Source organism: Motacilla alba, chromosome 8 (genome assembly GCF_015832195.1).
Source record: "Motacilla alba alba isolate MOTALB_02 chromosome 8, Motacilla_alba_V1.0_pri, whole genome shotgun sequence".
In the NCBI taxonomy this organism is placed as follows: Eukaryota; Metazoa; Chordata; class Aves; order Passeriformes; family Motacillidae; genus Motacilla; species Motacilla alba.
The window spans coordinates 5873790-5894913 of NC_052023.1; the positions used below are offsets into that span (position 1 = coordinate 5873790).

General features: G+C 42.1%; 1 protein-coding gene across 4 annotated transcripts in view; it reads left to right on the forward strand.

The window, feature by feature from the left end:
* The window catches only part of RAB3B (RAB3B, member RAS oncogene family), a 50982-nt gene that overhangs the window by 19407 nt on the left and 10451 nt on the right, over window positions 1-21124 (forward strand). Inside the window, exon 4 of one of the 4 annotated variants that reach the window (XM_038144559.1) lies at window positions 8107-12055. The exons of the other annotated variants lie outside the window; for them this stretch is intronic. Within the exon in view, the coding sequence (XP_038000487.1) occupies window positions 8107-8166 (60 nt within the window). The 3' untranslated portion in view covers window positions 8167-12055. Of the gene's footprint in view, window positions 1-8106; window positions 12056-21124 lie in introns of those variants that run through there. 4 annotated transcript variants of the gene reach the window in all.

Sequence of the window (21124 nt, forward strand, 5' to 3'; positions counted from 1 at the left end):
CACCTAAATCTGGAAATGGTCTTGGTCTACAGGATATTTACTGCTTTAACACGAAATTTCACCTGAGTGAGTAGAACTTGCTGAAAGTTGGACTCAGCAGCACCTTTGCATCAGTGTAACATCAGCTCAAAGTGATTTGTCAGTTCTCCCATCTGCAGCAGGGGCTGTGGGAATCCTCCCTTGCCCACCTGGCTGGAGACCAGGAAGCAGTTGTGTGTCAAAACCTGATGTTGCTAAGTGATGGCAAAGTAGCCACCTGCCTCAGCATTTACAAACCCCCGTGCTCAAACAGAAGGAAATGAATAACTTTATTTTCCATTAACTGCATGCAAGTTTTTTATTTGCTCTGGTCCTGAAAGTATCAAACATATGCATCCCTTTTACTTCTGCTGGAATCTTCAGAGTTTTCAAGTTCCTGGAATGGCAGCTGTTTATTCTGCCTGAGAATGCCTCCTCCAAGTAATGTTGTATTACCCTATAGCTTTGAGAGACAGTGCAGTCAGTTTGATGATTAAAAAAATACAGACTTAAAAAAAAAAAAAACCAAACCAACAACCCAACCAAAAACCCAATACAAAACCAAACTGCTTTTTATCACCTAATACAAAGGCAGAGGTGATATTTGTTTAGTTGATTATAATGTCAGAATCCATGCAATAACCTTCTTTGTGTTTTCTCTCCTTTTGGTTTTATTAAGCTGTAGCCTATGTGGCCAAGAAAAATGGCAGCATTGATTTCTTTTCTTACTATATTTTTGTGAAAGAAGCTGAGAAGAAATACAGTTGATCATATTTGCTAACTACTCTGGGACTGTTATCAGGAAATAGGACAAGTAGGAGATCTTTCACTTCTTGTCTCCTTATTTTACAGATATTAAAAAAAAATTTATAAAGGCTTAATTGCCCTCATGCCACAGGTGAGTCGGCTGTGTTCTGCTAAAATCTGTCTGCTCAATAAAGTACTTGTTCAAAATAATCTCTCAAAGGGAGATGCTGAGTGACTTTTGCAGCTGTGACTCATTGGATCTTCATTTTTTAAATGAAAAGATTCCCAAGACATAATAATTTTAAGATCTCATCTATTAAATTCTTGATTAATAACAATAAGAGTATTAGTTTGACAGTGTGTCAAGCCTTGAGGGATTCATATAACGAGTGTTCTCTCTACAGAACAGGAGGGATAGTTCATTTTTTCACTGAGAAGCACCTGACAAAGACCCAGGTTTGGAACTTGAACCTCTCACCTGAGAGAATCGAAGCTTTCCAGTAGTTGTCTCCCTGCGAGGTGCAGGCAGGAATCCAGCTCCCCAGATGAATTGGTCTTCCCTTCATCCAGAAGATGTGGAGCACCTGTGTGTGTGCAGAGGAAGGGTCAGGGGTTTTCAGGAATGAAATCTGTACTGACATCAGTGATTACTTCCGACTCCTAAAAAATGAGCTCTTCCTGAGTTTTACAGTTCTGCCCAACACAGGTGGCCCTTTGGATTTGAATTTGAGTTGGAGCGGTTTCTAGCAGGGCCTTCTGAACCCCAGAGAAGCTCTCTTCCAGAGTCAAGAGTGTGTCCTGTGTGAAGAAGTGTCCTCTCTTGGGAGTCTTGGTGCCTTGGTTCTCAGCCTTGGCAGTCCCAAAGTGTCACTCAGCTCCCACAGGTAGCTATAAAATCCTGTAAGTTTAGCTTTGCTCTTAAAATTGATCTCTTCATTCACTCGGAGTAATGAATGGAACAGAAAATTGTGTTTCTTTGTTTTATTGAGTAATGAAAGGGGAAATTGTGCTTCCTTTACTAAACAACCATTGCCAAAAATAGCAATTGCAAAAATATCTGACTATATTTTATCTTCTCTTCTTCCTTACTATTACTTTACTACACTAAATGCAATCTTTTTCTTTTTTTTTTCCCCTTTGGATTTCTTTCCGTCTTTGTGCCCTGAAGCTGCAAACAGCAAATTTTGTGAGTCATATAAATGTTCTGAGACATCAAATTAAGTAGAAACTGGAGAATGAGTTCTCAAAAGGTTGTGAATGCTGCTGACGTCAATCTCAGATAGAAATAAGAAAGAAGATATGGCTGGCAGATCCTGTGAGCAGGACTGTAAGCACACTTATGCTAATTCTGTTGTTGGAGGAGAAATTGTGTTTTTATAAATGAAGGCGATAGTCCCAACTGAAGACTTACCAGGCATTCATCTTAGTAACTAGATGATCTGGAGCTTTCATACTTTATGCTGAAATTTGCCTTCAGCAGATTCAAACGAAATTGCTTGGAAGTGACTAAAAAGAATGGCAGCATGCTTTCTGCTTTTTCAGCTTGTAACATAATTCAGTTTTCCAGCTCTACTTCTGCAGAATTCCTCCTTCAAAATGACATTGCAAAGTATGGGGTTTTCTAAAGAACAGAAGGCTGTGATGAACCCATTTAGAGATTTTTCTTGATTGTCTCTGGCAGAGAACAGAATTTTGAAAGTAGCAAGGAGTCATGAAAGTCAATATGTCTTATGAATTATTTTGATAACATGAAACATTTATCTCATAGAAAGCTGTTAGTAATACTGTTTTTGAAGTTAAATGCATGCAGATTGCATATCCATATTGATTTGATGGTGCTATTGAAAGTTCCTATAGGTGCAGTGAGAAGAGTGCAAGAAGTGACTAAAGGAAAGGGATGCTTCTTTTGTGGAAACTATAGGGAAGTTATTTGTTGTTATCTTATCAGCGCAGAATGTTTTTATGCGTGGGCATGTTTTGCCTTTAATGAGTGCAACAGTTCAGAATTGACAGATAACTGATGTACTTGTTGACTACTTTATCCTACCTCCATTTAGATGGAAGCCTGCATCCAATTGTTAATTATTAGTGCTGCAGTGATCACTCTGACTCTAGATGTGTTTTCACCAAAGGTATGTTTCCAGTGGTGAAATAGGAGTTAAAGATGTTTAGCCCTTTTTCAAATCAAGCTGTCTTTTGGAGAGGATCTTACAGCAGCAGATACAATAGTGCCAGGTTCAGAGAGACCAAAGTGAATTGAAGTGAGCCCAGAGGTATTGAAGGAGCAAGGTAATGTGATTGCTGGTTAACTGGATCAGGGCAGCAGAGGAAATGCCTCCACCAGGTATCTGTATTGCTGTGCTCAGGTGCCTTCCTGATGCTGTGAAGGACTTTTGACAGATTTCTGTGGGAAGTCAGTTTTCAGACTGGTGGCACAGCAGGTATCTGGGTATGAAATATTGCAGTCAAGGCCAGTATGAAAATAAACAAGAAATATCCCTTCAACTTTAGAGATTAAATACAGGCTGGATTTACTTGCAGGTAGCCAGCAGGAGCTCAGCGGGAGAGTAATGAAGTGGGACTGTCTAGCTGGGTACTCTGTGCAAAATGTGCTTTTGCTTTGATGCTGAGGAGAGTGCAGGGAAAGAAGTTCTGCCTCTTGAAGAGTATGCACACTGTTCTGGGAATAGAAATAACAAAGAAGAGCAGCCCCAGGGGTTGGTTGCTGCCAGATCAGGGGACACCAGAGTGAGCCTGTCTCGAGGCTCAGGCTTCAGTCACAGGCTCCTTCTGGAAGGGGGACCAAACCCATAAGTTTGCAGTCATTTTTCTGCCATAACTCCTTGGTCACCACTGAAAGGAAGAAGTAGGCAGTGATGACAAATAATGTGGCTGAAAAGGTGTCAGCCATCGAGATGGGAGATAACATGTTTGAGGTATGTGCTGATAGTAGAATTCTAAGGCTTCTGACCAAAAATGATCAGAGATCATCTGGAACTCACAGTGTACAATTTCATCAATGAGGAAGGGACCTGTGAGGGATGAGGTCCTTTAAATTACACCTATAGGGTTAAGAAAAAGTTTTAATTGAGAGTCTGTGAGGGATAAAAAAGGGTCCTGGGGAATTTGCCTGATTCTGTGTGGAGGAGGAAGAGAGGTTTTAGTGTTTCAGTTATAGGAATATTTTGGTAATGCAAAGGTTGTCCACCACAAGCTGATTTATTGGAGATTGGCTTCTAAGTTAGGAAAGTGTTTCCCCTGTTGTGTTACTTATGTACAGTTTACATAATTATACTTCTCTGAAATTTTGTATCTATTGCAGAAACATCCATTTCAGATTGCTGTTTAGATCAGAAGCTTGTACTGTTCAGGACAGGATGCTGAAACACTTCAGCTGCTAATCTGAGCTGGCATGGCGATTTCTTTACCCCATGATGGTTCCTCTACCCCATGGTGAATGAGCATAGAGACACAGAAGCATTTCTGTTTCCTGAAGCTTCCTGTTTCTGATTAACCAGCATAAAAATTAGTATCTGCTGAATGGATGCTTTTCAGAATTCCTAAACAACTCTTCTGCCTCCAGCAGTGACACTCGATTATGTTTCTCACTCCTAAGCCTCTTAGAGGTTTAGCATTTATGAATCCCCCTTAATACTTTGCTTGACACATTTGGTTAGGCATATGACAGTGATCAGCTGAGAGAAAAACAAGTCATCTCATCAAGTACAAATTGAGGCTTCTAGTAAGGAGAGTGGAGAGGCAGGCTAAGGTTTCCTGCTGTTTGAAGTCGGAATAGAACAGGGTTGTTAAAATAACTGTAATGCATTTAGTATAAAAACAGGCTATGTGTTCACTTCCCATCCAGCTTCAGAGAGTCCACCACAGCTGGTTTTGTGAGCAGTTGGAGGAGGGAGGCTGAGGACTGCGTGCACTGAAGAGAGGTGGTTCAGCTCTCACCTGGTGCCTCAGGATGCCAAGCACGCTGAGGGTGTGTATCTTGCACTTGATGTTGATTCTGCAGCTAAACTGTGGGATAAAACCCAAACGCAGGGCTCTGAAGGGCTGCCCACCCAGTGCCTCCTGGAGTGCAGAGTAGGTGATCTAGGGGGAGGAGGCAGCCCTGGTGCTGACTGGGGTGATGGGTCCTGCATCCATCCCCTTGGTGCTCGCTTACTCCTGGCTCTCCTGCACAGAGAAACTCAGCAGTGGCTGCAGAGGTGCTGCTTGGCCAGCCTGGGTAACCTCTCAGCAGTGGCTTCACAATGAGGGCTCCTAAGCCTTCCTGCAATACCAATGATGTTAGGAAGTAGTTGGTAGTGAAAGCAGGTGCTTTCCATCTCGGCATACCTTGACAATTTGACAGCAGCCAGATGCTTAACTAGGTGGAGTAAGCAACGACTCAAAATGCCATCATATAAATCTTGCAAATGGTACCACAGCTGAGCCTCTGGGTATGCCTGGTGAATTGTGATTTCTCGGAGGTCCTGTTTGATCAGAGACTGAGCTCTTCCTTTAACCTGTGATTGGATCCCACAGAGACAGCAGGTATTGTGATGCATCACTAGTGACTAATTTCAACAAGTCCATTAATTGCTCCTTTGGAGCTACACAAGGCTGGTTGAAAATAGTTAAATGTTGGTGTTTTAATGGAAATTGTCCTAATATTGCCATGAAAAGGAGCTGCAGAAAGAAGCTTCCTACGGCTGCACAGTCTTGCTTTGGTATACATTTCAGCCAGCATATGGTATGCATTTTAACTGAACACATGGAGAACTAATTTGATTTGAGTTGATTGATTTTGATTACTGGCATGAGGATATGCTAATGAGAAACAATCCAGCATGTCTAAAAGATTGTTTCAATTTCTAGCACAGCTGATACATGTTTGTATGATATGCATGAAAAGTAGGGGACAAAATGTTGTCTATTTTGAAATTTTTCACAGTGGTTACTCTGTGGTGAACAGGAGGAGACACATTATTGTGATTGCAGCTTGACAACACATTCTTCTATCAGTACAAATTAGGACAGATTGAATATATCTAGCTAGGACAGGTGTAGTTTTTGCATCAGGAAATGGGTAATACTTGTAGCTGTAATAAACCTCAAGTCATTTTTCAAGAAAACTGCTGTGGATCAGGAGGTGAATCTAAAAAGTTTCAGAAGGAGGTTGTTGACTAGAGATGTGTGAAGTTTAGGAGACCAGCTCAGACCAATGTCTTTGAAATTGGTTTGTTAGTTTTCAATTTACTAGGGTCTGTTAGTTTAGATGTTTGTGTACATGTGGCTTAGGGAGAAAAATCGTAATATAGTGGAGGATTTTCAGAGAAGGTGGATTATTGGATGCAACATCTCAAACCTGAGGCTAAATACTTTTACTCGTGAGCATTCAGTTACAGGTAGGAAGCCTTGCTGCTGTTTTGTGTGGGTATGAACCAGCCAAGGTATGAAGTACTGCTCTTTGAAAAGAAGCAGAACACCTTCCTTGATGTATTTATTCCTCCTGCACTCTCAAAAAGTCACATCAGCTTATGTAGATTGGGGTCCTGCAAATGCTGAACAAACATGCAGCACTCTAAATATACAACTTAAGACAGTGGAGTTGGTTGTTCTACCCTTATGAATATGGATTGAAATAAAAATCTTTCCAAGTGGTCAGTAAATGAAGCTGAGTCATAGCAAGTCAGTTGCTCTCGTTATGGGAGACTTCGAATCACAGAGTTGGTTAGGTTGGAAAAGACCTCTGAGATGGAGCCCAGCTGTTTACCCAGCACTGCCAAGCCCACCACTAACCTGTTTCCCCAGGTGCCACATCCACTTGTCTTTTAAATACCCCCAGGGATGGTGGCTCCACCACTTCTGTGGACAGCCTGGTCCAGTGCCTTACCACTCTTCAGTGAAGAAATTTTTCCCAATATCCAATTTAAACCTCTGCTTGTGCAACTTGAAGCCATTTTCCCTTGTTCTGTCACTTTTTACCAGGGAACAGAGCCCAATCCTCACCTGACTACAACCTCTTTTTAGGGAGTTGTGGAGAGTGACAGGGTCCTCCTGAGTCTCCTTTTCTCCAGGCTGAGCAGCCCCGGCTCCCTCAACTGCTCTTCACTTGTGCTCCTTCCCCAGCTCCATTGCTCTTCTCCAGACATGATTCATATCTAAGCCCCAGAGTGATTTCCACCTAGCCAAAAATACCCACTTCATCAAGGAGGTATAAAATCTTATTTATATAAGAACATTAAATGATAATCCACCACATAGTAATTGATAGCAACTGATCTGAATGACTTATGCAAATAATCACTATAGACACAGCTGCTGCAGGAGAGTAAAAAGAGTGGGATGCTTTACAGCCATCTCTGCAGGACATTTCTCACACAGGACTTGAGTAATCACACTGCCTCTGTGCAGCTACCAAGGTGAGCCATATAAATAACATTTATTTAAGTAAACAGGAGCCTCCTGTATTAAACCTGAGTTGGAGGAGGGGAGCTCTGCTTCTTTTCTCTCTGCTCTGAGGTTCTGCAGTGGGGTCAAACCTTCTGCGTAGGCACAAAACTACTGCTCAGGGAGAAGAAATTCACAGGTAAGATAAGCCCACAAATGTCAGAGCTGCGGTTGCTTTGTCCCAGAGCAGCTCCAAGGTGATCACAGTGCTTGTTGCACTGTTGGCAGCACAGCTGGCAGTACTGCCAGTGAGGCTGCTTTGGGACTCTGGAGTTCTCTCACCTTTAGGCACTGTGATGTGTGAGAGGAAGAGATGGCACCCCTGGGAAGCAGAAAGTCCCACTGACATTTGATATGTTGCTGTGTTGCTAAGTGGGGTGTTCTCCTTGGGTACACAACGACACAACCTGGCTTTTCTGCTTTTGCTGTATGTTTTGCAGGAGTGGTTCATGGGATGTGAGCACAGTTGCTAAGATCAGGAAGAGGTTTCCTGGTATTTAATCTGCTCCTGTCAAGCAGCAGGGTGGTATCTCCTCCTGGATGTAGCAGATGACAGCCTTGATGTGTCCATGAGGCAGTTTCTATATGATATTTGGAAAGTATAGCTTGTCAAGTAACACCTGTCTTCAGTCAGGTGGGTAAGCAGATGGGCAGTAAAGGCAAATGAACTATACTCTATATATGAACCTGTGAAACCTAATTCTTTGTGGCCAAAACAATCTGTATTTCAATGTAATACCTCCAATCTGTATTTCAGTATAAATGAATAGCTACCTCCAGGCTGGTGGTTTTTTTTTTTATTTTTGTTTTTCTTTTTTTCTCTTATATATCAACTCTTCATTCCTTAAGAAGAACACTAACTAGTTCTGGAATGGCTTTGTCATACTGTGTCTATAGGTTCCTGTCTCTCACATGCCCCCAAAATTCAGCTCTTCTCTGCAAGGATACTTGGGATAGAAGAAGATCCATGGCACTGGAAGTGGCCAGAAGTAATCCATGGAGGTGGGAAGATGTTGGTGTAATTGGGAGGAAAATCCTTGCTGGTCAAAGGTCAGTGAAGAGAGAAGTGTTCTCATAAAGACTCAGCAGGACTCCTGAAAGGCCTTGGCATGCCTCTCCCCTGCTTCAAAATCCTGTGATGAGCTTTCTCTCCTCCTTTTCTGAGCTGCCCCTCCAGCACGGTCCATCTGGAGTGACAGGAGCCTGCTCTGTGATTGGCAGGGTTTATTACTGTTGAGCAAGTAAAGAAATGGAAGATGAGCTGCTAATCTCAGCTGAGCTCAGACAAACCCAAAAAACCTCAACTCCTACAGCAGGGTACCTGGGAGCAGAATCTGGATCAGATGCTCTTTCCGAAGTTACATTGGAAAACTGTGCCCAGAAATTATTTAATTTTCAGATTGTGGGAACTATAATGAAATATGAATAACAAGCTGGTGACTCCTGTGAACAAAGAAATTCTGAAAAGTCCTGTGCTGGTTTATTGCAGCTTCCCACACAACAGGATGAATGAGTTTGCAGCAGGGAAAGTACAGGTCTGTGTTAAAGTGTTCAATTTTGTGTTGAAAACACAAAGCTAGAAGGAACAATAGTATCCTGGTTACTTGTGATCCTAATCTTCCTTACAAGATTGTAAAACTGTTTACCCTGGCAGTATCAAGTTAATATAGCACATTCTTTCTGAATTTCTTGTTTTCCCTTTTATTACAACAATGTGTTTGCAAACTCTCTGATGTTATATGCTGCTATTTGAAACCTTGTGATCCTTTCAGCAAAACAAAGATGCTAATTAAAAGTATTTTTACTACTGTGCCTAGTTGATTTTGTCAAGAAAGTTATTCACTTTCTTTGTTTTAACAATCCTATTAGCACCTGAGAATTCTGACCTAAGCACAGTCTAATTGGGACACAATGTGAAGCCTGTGATTGTGTTTCTCTTTTCATTAGAATATTTCATTAATTGTATTTTCATCAGTTCCTCCTGGAATCTGAGTATGTCTGCAGAATGGCTTTTCAGTAACCATGTGGATATAGAGGTGGTGACAACTCTGCTTTTCCAAAGTGTGGATATGGTTCTCAGTGCAGTCTGTGCACTAAAATCTGCATTACCATGTTATGAAATTGTCCAACATTCAGATTATGTCACAAGCTGACAAATAGAAAAGCTCCAAGAGAAGGATGCTGCTGCATGCTAGAAACCTCTGACACACAGCATCAAATCCTGACCTGAGTGTCTTGCACACATGAACCAAATGCATCTTTGTCTTTGAATGTCTCAAGCTTTACCAGATTTTGTCATTATTTTGTGGCTGCTGAGTTTGGCCGAACCTCTGGAAGTGACAGAAGAAACTCTGCACAACGTGTAAAAACCAACCAAGCGAAAACCCCACAACCAAAAAAACCTCAACCCACAAGCAGATGCAGAGGTCTGTGATTACCAAAACAACTAATTGAGGTGTTTTCCCTCCCTTTTAAAAATTTGAATAGTGAAATGGGTACAAGTCCTAGACCTAGTGAGAGCAGACAGAATTCTTTGGTCTTACTGCGTGACAAGGATAATATCACTTTATCATCTGCAGAGTCTACGTACTTTGGGAATTGCAGATTTAGAGAGTCATTCAAGCTTGAAGGAGAGAATGCCTGAAGACCTGCTGATCTCTGTCACAGATGAACAGACCTGTCCCCTGCCCAAGGAAGCTGCTCGTTTTGCCTTTTTTGAAACAAGCCTTGTAACATCCTGGGATGATTGTTGTACTTAACTCACCCAAATACAGCTCATCTTTCCAAGGGTTTATGATAAGCCAGCCTTCCCATTACCTTATTTTGCTGCTCTTTTGGCTCATTTCAGCTTGTCCCTTGTTCCTCAACTGTGACATGTTACAAGGTGTCTCCTTCCCTGAAATGACAGATCCCATTCCCTCCAGAAAAGTCCCAGTCTATTTCTAGTTTCATCCCTCCCATTTTCTTTCATGGGCACAGAGATTAACCTATCTGTTTGCCAGGTGCACCTTGAATACCTGCTGTTTTTCTTCTTTCCACACTGAAATGCCACCTCTTCCCTTTCTGAAGAGCAGAGCATGGATGTGGCACTGAAGCAAGTGTGGATGCGAGGTGGTTCCTGCAGCTCGTGTCAATAAGCTGTTTTGAAAGAGGGGGCATGTGTGGAGGTTGGTTATGTTTACATCTCATTTCAGGAGATAGACTGCAGCTCCCCTGCTCACTAATTAAAAGGAGGTAAACATGTTGCCTGTTCTTATCTAAGAATTTTTATATAACATTTGCTGCCTGTTGATGTAACTGCCCTAATGAATGCAGAGTGATTTGATGTATCATTAGTGATGTGGATGGACACTATGAGATTAGAACAGTGTTTATTCTTTATCATCTAATACTTATTGCCTGACTTTTGACTCTGGGAAGAGTACATAACATGGATGAAATTTTCCTGCCTATTTACTTTTGCCCTACTTAATGAGGAGAACTAGAATCCAGGAAATTTTTAGTCACTAAGCATCAGGAAGACTGGCAGAAAGAACTGATTAAAAGTTGCAAAGACTCCTTGTTGAGGGTTAGATTTTAGGACTCCCTTCTCTCAGCTGGAGGCGTTGGCAAGAGATGAGCTCTGATGTTACCACAGAGTTTGCTGAAAAGTCCTGCCTGAGGCTGAGAGTTATGGGAGCTCTCAATTTGTCCTGGTAGGACAAGGGATGAAATCTTCCACTTCCCCTCCAGGCTCCATAGGAAGAACTAGCAAAAGAACACGTCTAAACAGTTTTGGATATTATTGTGGCTTTCATAATTTTTCAACTGACTCGGAAGATGTAAAGAAAAGCTGTGGTCAAGGGAAATTACATCCATGGGGAAAAGTAGATGGAGAAAGTAGATCTGGGTGCCATGTGAAGAGAGACTTGTTTTTTCCCTTCAGTTCTTTGTATTAATTTTATTAGTGCTTTAAATAGGGATACATTTTGTTCTCTGAACTCTGTTCTTCTGACAGTGGTGTTAGTGATATGAGCATAGCAATGAAACAGCAACTGCTCCCTGAAGACCAGGAATCACTCTCTTCTGCAGAATGGGCAGAGACTGTCACTGCCTGAATCTTGGGATAAAGCATCAGGGTAAGCTCCAGACAGCCAACACCAAAGCTTCCCCTGCTGCTCTGAAGCCTCCAAAATGGTGTTGAGTTATAATACTTTGATGTCAGAATAAGGCAAAATAGCAGCAGGCAGCAAGTGCAATTGATTTAATAGTAGTTTCATAATGTTTTGAAGCAGTTATGCTGTTGCTGAAGTCATGTCCCCTTTAGTGAAAATGTCTTTTGCTCACTGGCACATCTAATTCTGCTCACTTATGCTTTGCTCCAAAGTTTGCTTTTGCACCCTTTCAGTCCAGAGGAGTGGTTTGGGCAGGGGTGGGACAAAAACCAAGTCCTAAGAACCCTTTCTTTATCTCTGTCACAGTAAATAACGTGTGTTGCTCCAAACATCAACTTGTTGCACCTTCTCCAGACACATCACTCAGCTGCACATGAAAGCAGAGCACAGTCTGCCCAGAGGTTGCTGCTTGCTAGGCAGGCTGCTTTCATTTGATAAATATTTCAGTGTGTGTTTTTCCCAGTGTAACACTACTAATTCATTCCTAAGCTGGGAAGTGTTTCCAGAAGTGTAAGGTAATGGAGTGTAGATCAGCTCCCTTTCCTGAACTGAGCCAGGGGTCCAGAGAGTCTTATTTCAATTTTCTGCTGGCAGAGGGCCTGGGTGATTTAGGAAGCAGCATAATGCATGAACTTGTGCTTGTATTGTGCCTGATACTGTGATTGCTTCAATTACAGATTGGTTGATAGACCTTTGCTTGCTTGGGGTAATTCTGTGCAGTTTCCCTGTTTTATGAAGCTATATTAATATAAAATTGCTAGAATATAATCAAGACTGATGCCCCCATATTTTTGTTGATCTGTAAAGCATTGCACGCATTTAGTGTTCTGTACAAATATGATCTCATGCTGTCTCTGTTGCTTATAGGCTTTTTACTAGCTTTAAATAAGACAGTTTGGAGTTGTCATTAACAGCTTTTTTACAGACTCCTTTCCTTGGGCTGAGGTCTGTGTTCTGAGAAACATCACATGGAAAAATTGTGTTCCTCTTATCTAGACATTTAATTTCATTTGAGAGAAATCAGGACCCCTGCATATGCAGGATTCTGTGCTGAGGTCACTGGATGCAGACAGGACCATACAATTCTTCAGGACTTATTTTATATCTATCCCCAAATTTGGGCTGAGCTGAGTGGTCCTATTAAGTAAAAGCAGCAGGCTGTGCTTGGGAGCCTGACCAAAGCCCCACTGATGTGCATGGCTGGGGACAGGTGAACCTGGAGGCATGGAGCAGAATATTGCATTTTTATAATGCCAACAGCACGTTTTCTTCAGCTGGGAAATCTGCTGTCATTTTCCTCTGTAATTCTGAAAAGGTGAACATGAAGATGTGCTTTCCATTAGGAAGGTTTGAGCCACTTGGGCTCTTGGTGTGTCCACAGGCCAAAAGCATTTTGGGGCTTAGCAAGAACAGGGAGCTGGTGATTAATTGGTCAGTAAAAATCAAACAGTAAAACCAGCAAAACATGACATGTGTGTTGAGGAGTATTTGCTCATGGCTCTCTTTCCAAATGGAAAAGAGAAAGGAGCCTCACCACAAGGGCAGATGAACTTAAAACAGTGCTCAAAAGAACCTCACACCTAGAAATGCATCAGCTGTAACCCCTTCTGCCCCGAGGTGCTTCCTGGGCTGCCTTGGGAGCCACCTGCAGCTGCTGCACAACAAAATTTCTCTTTTAACATCTTATCTGTGTGGTTATAATAGAAAGCATCACGGTAAATGGTAGAAGATTATTTTCTTTGTCTTGTGCTATTACTGAGCATCATCACACATGTACTGTTGTGGCTGACAAAGCACTTCAATTCTAAGCTTCTATTTTAAGATGCTTAGGACTACTCCAAAATAGCTGCTCTTTAGCTGAAAGTCTTCCTTTATATTCTTAGCAGAGATGTGGGTTTACTTGGAAAGTTTCAAATTCCATTTGATTTTTTCTTTTTTATATTTCTTGTGAATTTAAACATGTCACCAATATATCAAATCTATTTATTACATTGCTTTTCAAAGTATGTGCACATTTCTGTCAAACAAAAACACATGAGAGAGAGGAATCTATGTTTTTGTTAATTCTAGCGTTTAGAAAATGTATTTCAAATTCCACTGAAGTAAGAGATGCACTTTTTTTATTTTCCTTTTTATTTACCTTCTGGTTTATGTGGTTCAGATTGCTCTTGGGTTTTTTTGCCTTTAAGCTTTCATTCTACTTTCTTGAGTGCTAGAACCTTCTTTATATTTTTGTTTAATGCTCACCTGAATACAGCAGTGGGGCTTTTTTCCTAATCTGGGTGGTTATAATTGAAAAATTGTCTGATCTACTCTAAATTTCCACCAAATAATGAAAAATTACACATTAGGATTTTAAAGACCTTAAAAGAGTATTATATTTTCTTGTTATTGGCATGTTGTTGTTAATATAAATTAAGCTTGATTATTTTATTTTTGTCTTGCTGCTGCCCTTCAAATTAAAGCACACATTCTTGACTCATGGTTGTAATTCAATTTGGTATTTTAATCTCAAAAATATCATGGACAGCTTCCCAGAATTTCTGAGCACTTTATCTTAGAATTGACCCTCTTGACATAATATCCCTGCGGGGTTCTTGTGAAGTAGGAGGCTCGGATTTAGCCTTAATCCACTCCTAAATAAGATGAAATCTTCCCTGGATAAGAAGAACCATCCCTCGGAGGGATGCTCCCAGCAGAGTACCAAGGGTTTTTTTTACAGTTCGGGCTTGCAACAGGTCTTTCGGCACAAAGTCACTGATTTCCCTAACCACCGAAATAATTGCTTTGTAAATGAGTTAAGGAAGGGCTTGCCCGGGCCCGGGCGCCCCCGCGGGTACCGCCGCGATGGCCATCCCTGCCCCGCTGGTTACCATGGCACTGATCGGCAGCAGCGGCTCCGGCCGCTCTGCCTGGGGCTCGTTCGCCTGCTCTCCGTGCGGGGATTTGCTCCGTTCGCCTGCCTGCGCTGGAGGGGGAGGCAGCCCCAGGGCACCGCGATGCTCGTTCTCTTCGCCGGTCCTCGTTCCTTCCGAGGTCGGAGAGCCAAGCGAGGGAATCCGGGCGGATTTGTACGGCACATCGCTCCGCTGCCTCCTCACAGGCTGTGCACTTGTTCTTTTGGCAGTCGATTCACAGCGCGCTGAGATCTGCCTTGGTGCTGCTGGGTTAGCAGGGAGCTGTGCCCGCCGTGCCCGGGCTGGAGCACATCAATCCCTTGTCCCGCAGGACCAGTTGGGATGTCCAGCCTGGCTCCTTCTCGGGAGTGAGTGCTGCTTCTGAAGTGCTGCAGCTGTGATTAATTTAGCAGCTTCTCAACAGCAGCTAATTAATAATGCTTATGGTGGCTAACCCTGCTCAGACATCTGTGTGCTGTACAGCTGTTCTTACAGGGGCTGATTAACAGAATTAAGGGATACACGTGGGAAAACTAAAAGGATCTAGCAAAACTGGCAGCATATCCCATAATAATAATGCATCCACTGCCCAAAATGCCACTTATTCTGGGATCTCAGCCTCTTAAGATGTTTTTGGTTGTTTTTTTTTTTATCATATCAGTGTTGGTTTTATCACTTGCTCACAGTGGATGGGCTTTCAATGTATCACATGCCTCTTGAACTTTGTTTGCTGTTTATCTGGAGCTAAAGAAATGGAATTTGAAGTAGGCATGTGATGTGGATGCTACAGATTTTTATCACTGCCATTTCTTTATTTTTCTGTCAAGGTAGCTGGATCAGAAAGAATCAACAATGTGAGACTGATCTTCATGTTAGATCTAAGTAAAGAAAAATAAGACTTCTAAATTCTATGAGATTTAAGAAATGTGCCCAATGAACCTAATCTTTGTGTATATCTCTTTATGTGATTTCACTTTTGCAGCCACTGTCTTTTAAATACTTTAACAGAAAAACTCAGCCTACAAAACGATGAGAAGAGCAGATAAGGTTCACAGGCAAGCCAGTCCTGTTCCAGTCCTCCTTACCCTCTTACAGACCAGGAAGGGCAACTGATGCTAATCTTCACTACAATCTCAAGGCACCTGGGAAAATGGAAATAACATTTTTAACATCTTAGCAGGTCATGAGCAGGAGTGTCACTCACAGTATCTTGGCCTGATTCCAGTGTGGGATTTACAATCTGCTGAGCAAATGCCCCCTGTTGCATTTTCAGTGATGCGCTTTTTGTCTTATATGGTGTGGAGTTGCTGAGAAAAGTTAAAAGAGCAGGGGCTTCCCTACTGCCAGAAATATTTAAATGGTGGATTAGGTCAATCTACGGTAGCTTTTCCTGCTTGTCCCTAAGCTTATTTTACAAAAGTCCTTTGAAAAGTTAAGTGCAGTGCCTCACCTGAAGAGATACTTAGCCACCAAGTTACAGGGAGCAATTTGAAAAGCCTGTGTGTTGGGCATGACCGAGGCCTCTGATGACTGGTGAGCTCTTGAAGACTCTGCATGCACTAAAAGTCTCTTTCCAAAAAATTTTCTCTTCTCCAACGAGAGCAGTTAGTGTGGGAATGTTAGAGAGAACAGGGTGGTAGAACTTTCTGTACAGAGTAAGTAAAATAGGATAGGAAAAGGGAAATTCCTACAACTGATAAGTACTGAAGTTATACAAGACTGCTGGTTTTACTGCTTCTAAAGAGTAGAAGTGAAGATAGCCATAATGGGGAAATGTTTAAAAAGCACTTAGCAAAGGTAGAGCATTTTATCAAAAGACAGGGGGTTTGTGTTGGGTCTTATTCACATCAGAAATGTGTTCCCGCATGTTGCTGAAATGAAATGTCTCTCAAGGCAGCTGAATGGGTCTGAGTAGGTTCCAGTGGCTCTTGGGCAGTGGGAGCACTCAATAACAAGAGAGGGGGAAAAAAAAAAGCCTAATATGATCTGTTGAACTGGAGCATTTTGATGAGAGCTGAGTTCTGAAGGAGCCAGGTGTTATTTTGCTCCTGGCAGCAATTGAATCTTCACAGGTTTTTCATGACATCACATCTTTTCCATGTCTTAACCAGTGACTCATCCTGCTTGCCTGTTTGTTCCTATTTCTAGCTGCCAGCAGGAAATGCTAAGCTTAATGTTAACATTCTCTTATTAATGACACATTAAGTCTAGTCTGCCCAAGGTCCCTCTCTCTTGTGGTATGTGGTAGGTGGGTTGTTTTTTTCCCCCTTTCCCAAGGTGACTTTTGTTTATCTGATTCTTGGTGGCTTCCACTCCACTTTTGCAAAGGAAATGTGTCTCTGTGTGTGTGTGTGACATCCCCCTATAACCTCGGGGCTGGGAAGTAGATTATCCTGTCTGCAAGGCTGACCAAACCCCAAACAAGGTGCAAAATGCCATAGTGTAAGTGTTACAATGTGACATTTAACAGCAGGGAAGAAGAAGTCTTTCCTTCACCAGGTTTGAAGAAGATTGTGGTAGGTGCTGGTCACTGGGGAGGAGGTAGCCTCTGTTCTGACTCTGAGCAGCCTAAGGAAAAATCATGCCAAGTACATGCAGCTTGTAGATGTTACCAATAGCTGGACAATAAGCAGCTCTGATTCTTGCATGAATTCTTGCATGAATTAACTCATTCTTCTTTAAAAAAAACAAACAACAAAAAACCATGGAAATCACACGGTAATCCTTTAAAAAATTGAAATGTTTTATTTCCTTAGAGGCTATTTGTCACATACACTGCTAGAAAAGTCATGGTGCTAAGGGGATTAAATTCAGTACAGATTAGATGTTTCAGTGACATTTTATTTGGAACAAAGAATTTGTGGCTGGAAATCTCCACTAGAAGAAGGATCATTCCGAATCAGGGATTGTAGGTTTTAAGACCTGCAGCAAAGAGCATCTGTCATTATTTAAAAACTCAAATATGTTTTTTGTTTTAGTACCTTGTAGTTTCTGCTGAGACAGCCAAGTAAATTTAAGAAAAGCTGATTGTACTCCTATTGTGAATGTTTGCGTGATGGATCTTGAGACTAGAGGGCATCTGCACACAATGCAAATGCATTTAGGTCTTTTTCTTCTCTGATAAACACTGAATTTTGATTGCTCATTAATGCAAAACCTTCAAATTTTTGTTTCAAGCTACCCACTAATGGTCCTGTGGGTGTTTTTAATTGTTTGCATAGAGCACAGGCACACACGTAAGCTGCAGAAGAAGAGAGCTGGTAGCACGCTGGTGTAAATACACCTCACAGAGACCCTCCTGTGCCTGCTTACAGCCAAGCTCTCTGCTTCCTCCTCAGGGACAGCCTGGCAGGTTTCTGGATGCTGGGGGCTCAGGCTATTCCACCCAGGCAGTTGGCTAGACTGTTAATTAGTGCTACATCACCTTTCTGCCTGTGCCTCATGTACTTGTCTCCTAATGAATTTGTGGTCTACCTGGAAATCTTGGAAACAACTTGGCGGGGTGGGGAGCAATTTCTGTCAGTTGTTTTTTCCTTCATTAGATAAACAACTTGAACTTAAAAACCTGAAATGACTAATTACCTGAGGCTCGTGGTATTTTGAACTGAGAGAAGGACAACTGTTGTAAATGCTGAAGAAAGTGAGCTCAGATTTTACAGTTTGTTTTATTTTATTTATGCTGAGGCATCTGTATGTGTCGTGGAGAGTTGTGCACTTGAGCTCTCAAGGTTTGAGTCAAGAAAATTAAGCCAGTTTATCGCTGTCTAAGAAGCTAATGTAACCTGAGGAAAAAAGTAATTTCAGGGTGATAGTACAACAATTCAGATGCAGTTGGAGAAATGCCACTATAAAGCTGTGAGGGGAGGTGACATGCTCTGTACCTGTACAGTAAAACAGAGCTTGGATGCCATCAGTGACTCAGGAGGAGACGAATCACATCTCTGCATTGTAGCACATGGCTATCAGGGCAAGGGTATGAACAATCTTAATATACCATGAGATACAGGATGCATTTCCTTCACACACTCTCTCTGATAATCTGAGCAGGCAGGCACACAAGTATATCCTAGTGCATATGCAACTTATCTTTCTAATGATTTAAGTGCCCTGCTCACACAGGACAGGTAACGACTGAGCAAACTCATGTTATCCCTTGGGGTTCTGTACCTCCTGCAGCCCCATCTCTCACTAATGTATAAAGTTGGGCCCATCCCAACTCACAGGGGGATCGCAGGCAGAATTCTGAAATCAGCAAATCAGATTTCCTAAATTCCAGAGCTTTTGGGCAGTAGCACAATTTGGCTTTTTCAGTCCAATTCCTCACTGAGCTGAGGCACTGAGGTGGTATCAGGACAGATTTCGGGAGTCACCCTGTGTGTCCCTTGAGGCTGCTTCCCAGGACAGCCTGGATGTATGTCCCCAGAGCTGGGTCCTTGCTCTGAGCCATTGTCAAATTTAATTTCTTTCCAAATTATTCTGCATGTAACTTGACAATGTGTCTTGCAGTCACTTACTGCCTAGTCACAGCCTCATGCCCTAAGCCAGAGTGGGCACTGCTTAAACACAGGGGGGAAAATAGGAGATGAGATTTGGAAGGCAGATGAACCTGTGAATGCAGGTATCAAACAAGAATGCTGTGAGAATGAGATATGGAGAAACCTGACTTCCTATGGATTTGTTTGGTTTTGTTGGCTGCAGGATCTCTGAAGTTACTAATACTGATTTAGGGCCTTCTGCTAATGAGGCACAAAGAAAGCCTCTCTCATGTGAATCCTTTGGTATTTGGAAAAGATAATCATTGTACTTCAGCTTTTTTCACAGCTAAGGTATGCTTAAGGTCTCTCTTCACCTTACCAACTACTTTTTGTGACATATGTAAAAACATTTGAACATATTTTCCCTCAGCCAAATTTGATCAAGAGTGCCTGTGTGGAGACTGATGTTTTAATAAGCCTCATGTCTTTAGGAAATCACCCTAAAATAAAGCAACTATCATCTCTCTGAACAAAAGAGCAATACTATTACTGCTGAGACCTTCCTTGCTTGAAGAAATATGGTTAGGATCTAGTTGTCATGGCTGGTTTAGCTGTTCAGCAGCTAAAGGTATCAGTGAATATGAGGGTGCTCTGTGATGGATTTATCCCTGGCAGGAAAAGAAATGGTCACTCAGGCTGCAGGGTGGAGCCCACCTCATTCTGATATTCCCATCTCTGACCTGTTGCCAGGAGGGAACAGAACAATTCCTCAGCCAGTGTGCAATGGTTCATCGTGATCAGCCAATGGACTACCCTGTCTTGAAAGAAATGTACAAGTTTAAGGGAAAAAAATCACATATTTTCCCAGACATCTGGTGCAGAAAGAGCAAGATTCCTGCTGCACAGCCTCTCCACTGGGAAATTCACAGTATGGTACAGCTGTGGGTAGTCTCACAGTAGTGCAATAGCAGAGCCTTTTAAGCAAGCTGTAGGGAGCTTATTTACAAGTGCTGTCCTACAGAGAGGCTCTGTGATGTTCTGGTGCAGAACAACAGGCGGCCACAGACTGGCTGCTGTGTGTTCTGCAAGGGCCAGCACTGTCTCTTGCATGCTGCAAAAACAAAGCTGCATGTATGGGTATGATGGGCAGGATGATTTTAGAGCTGAGTTTCCCCCCGCTGTCTCCTGGGGCTGTGGTGTGTGCTGTGTCTGATCTCTACTCCTGCAAGAGTGCTCTATGTGGATTTATTTTACTCTTCCAACTACTTACTGCTTGTTAAGTCCTTTTGGGTCTTTTTCTTTAGAACTTTAATCCCATTTTAAACCAGCAATGCAATGCCATGCAATGCAACCACCAGTGGCAGCAATGCTTTCTTCAGTGTGGGTTTTGGGGAATTGAAGGATGGTTCATTTTAGAACTAACCCATCACAGTAACTATAAGTTGACACCTCATACTGAGCACACAATTTGAAGCCAAAGCCTTTTGGCTCCCTGCAGCTGTTTCACAGAGCTGCCATTTGCCCAAAGAAGGATGAAATGTGTTACAAAGATAGACACCTTCAGAGTGAAAGAGACAATCAGCACATGACTTCTTTCCTTGGTTCAGAAGGCAGGTCTGGAGGGAATGGATTGGGCTGTAGGACTGCTGTTCTGGTGTAGAAATATTCCTCAGTTTAAAAATAAGCTTGCAAAATGTAAAGGAAAAGTGCTACTAGCATCCAACAGATGGTAGCTGACATGTTTTCTAGCTGTCACAAGTCTTTCAAGATTCTTCTGTTGCATATGCCAGAGTTCACCTTTGTGCTGCCCAGCTGAACACAGAAATGACAACTGCAGGTGGAGGAACTCTGCAGGAACTCTATGGGTAAACAGAATTAAGATGAACCAACAGAACAGGATTAATAGATCTCATATTAGTATGTGCACCTCAGACTCTGTGATTGGGATATTCCACACGAAATTCACTTTCTATAATAATGCTGATTGCATAAAGTCTTTATTTTTTTGTCTCTAATCTGAGGCAAGAAAGGGAGTCACCCACAGCATCTACCTCAAGGACATTTCCCGGACAGTGACACTGAATTGCAACATGGAAATGTTTTCTGCCTGCAACAGTCCTGGACTGGTTATTTTGCCTCTGCTTTGAAGTGTCAGTTTGCAGTGAACTCTGCTAACATTTTATTATTGCATTGCAGCTGAGGCAGAGAAGAGCAATTAAAGGGTTGACATCTTTGGTATTTTTTTAATACTACATGTGTCAAAATGCATTTAACAAATCATGGTTGATGCAAAAGACTAATTAATGCTAAAATGTAAGTAGAGTTCATTTCTGTTGGGAGCAACTGAGAATTTTAAAATGTATAATAACAAAGAGTGGTTGCCTTATTT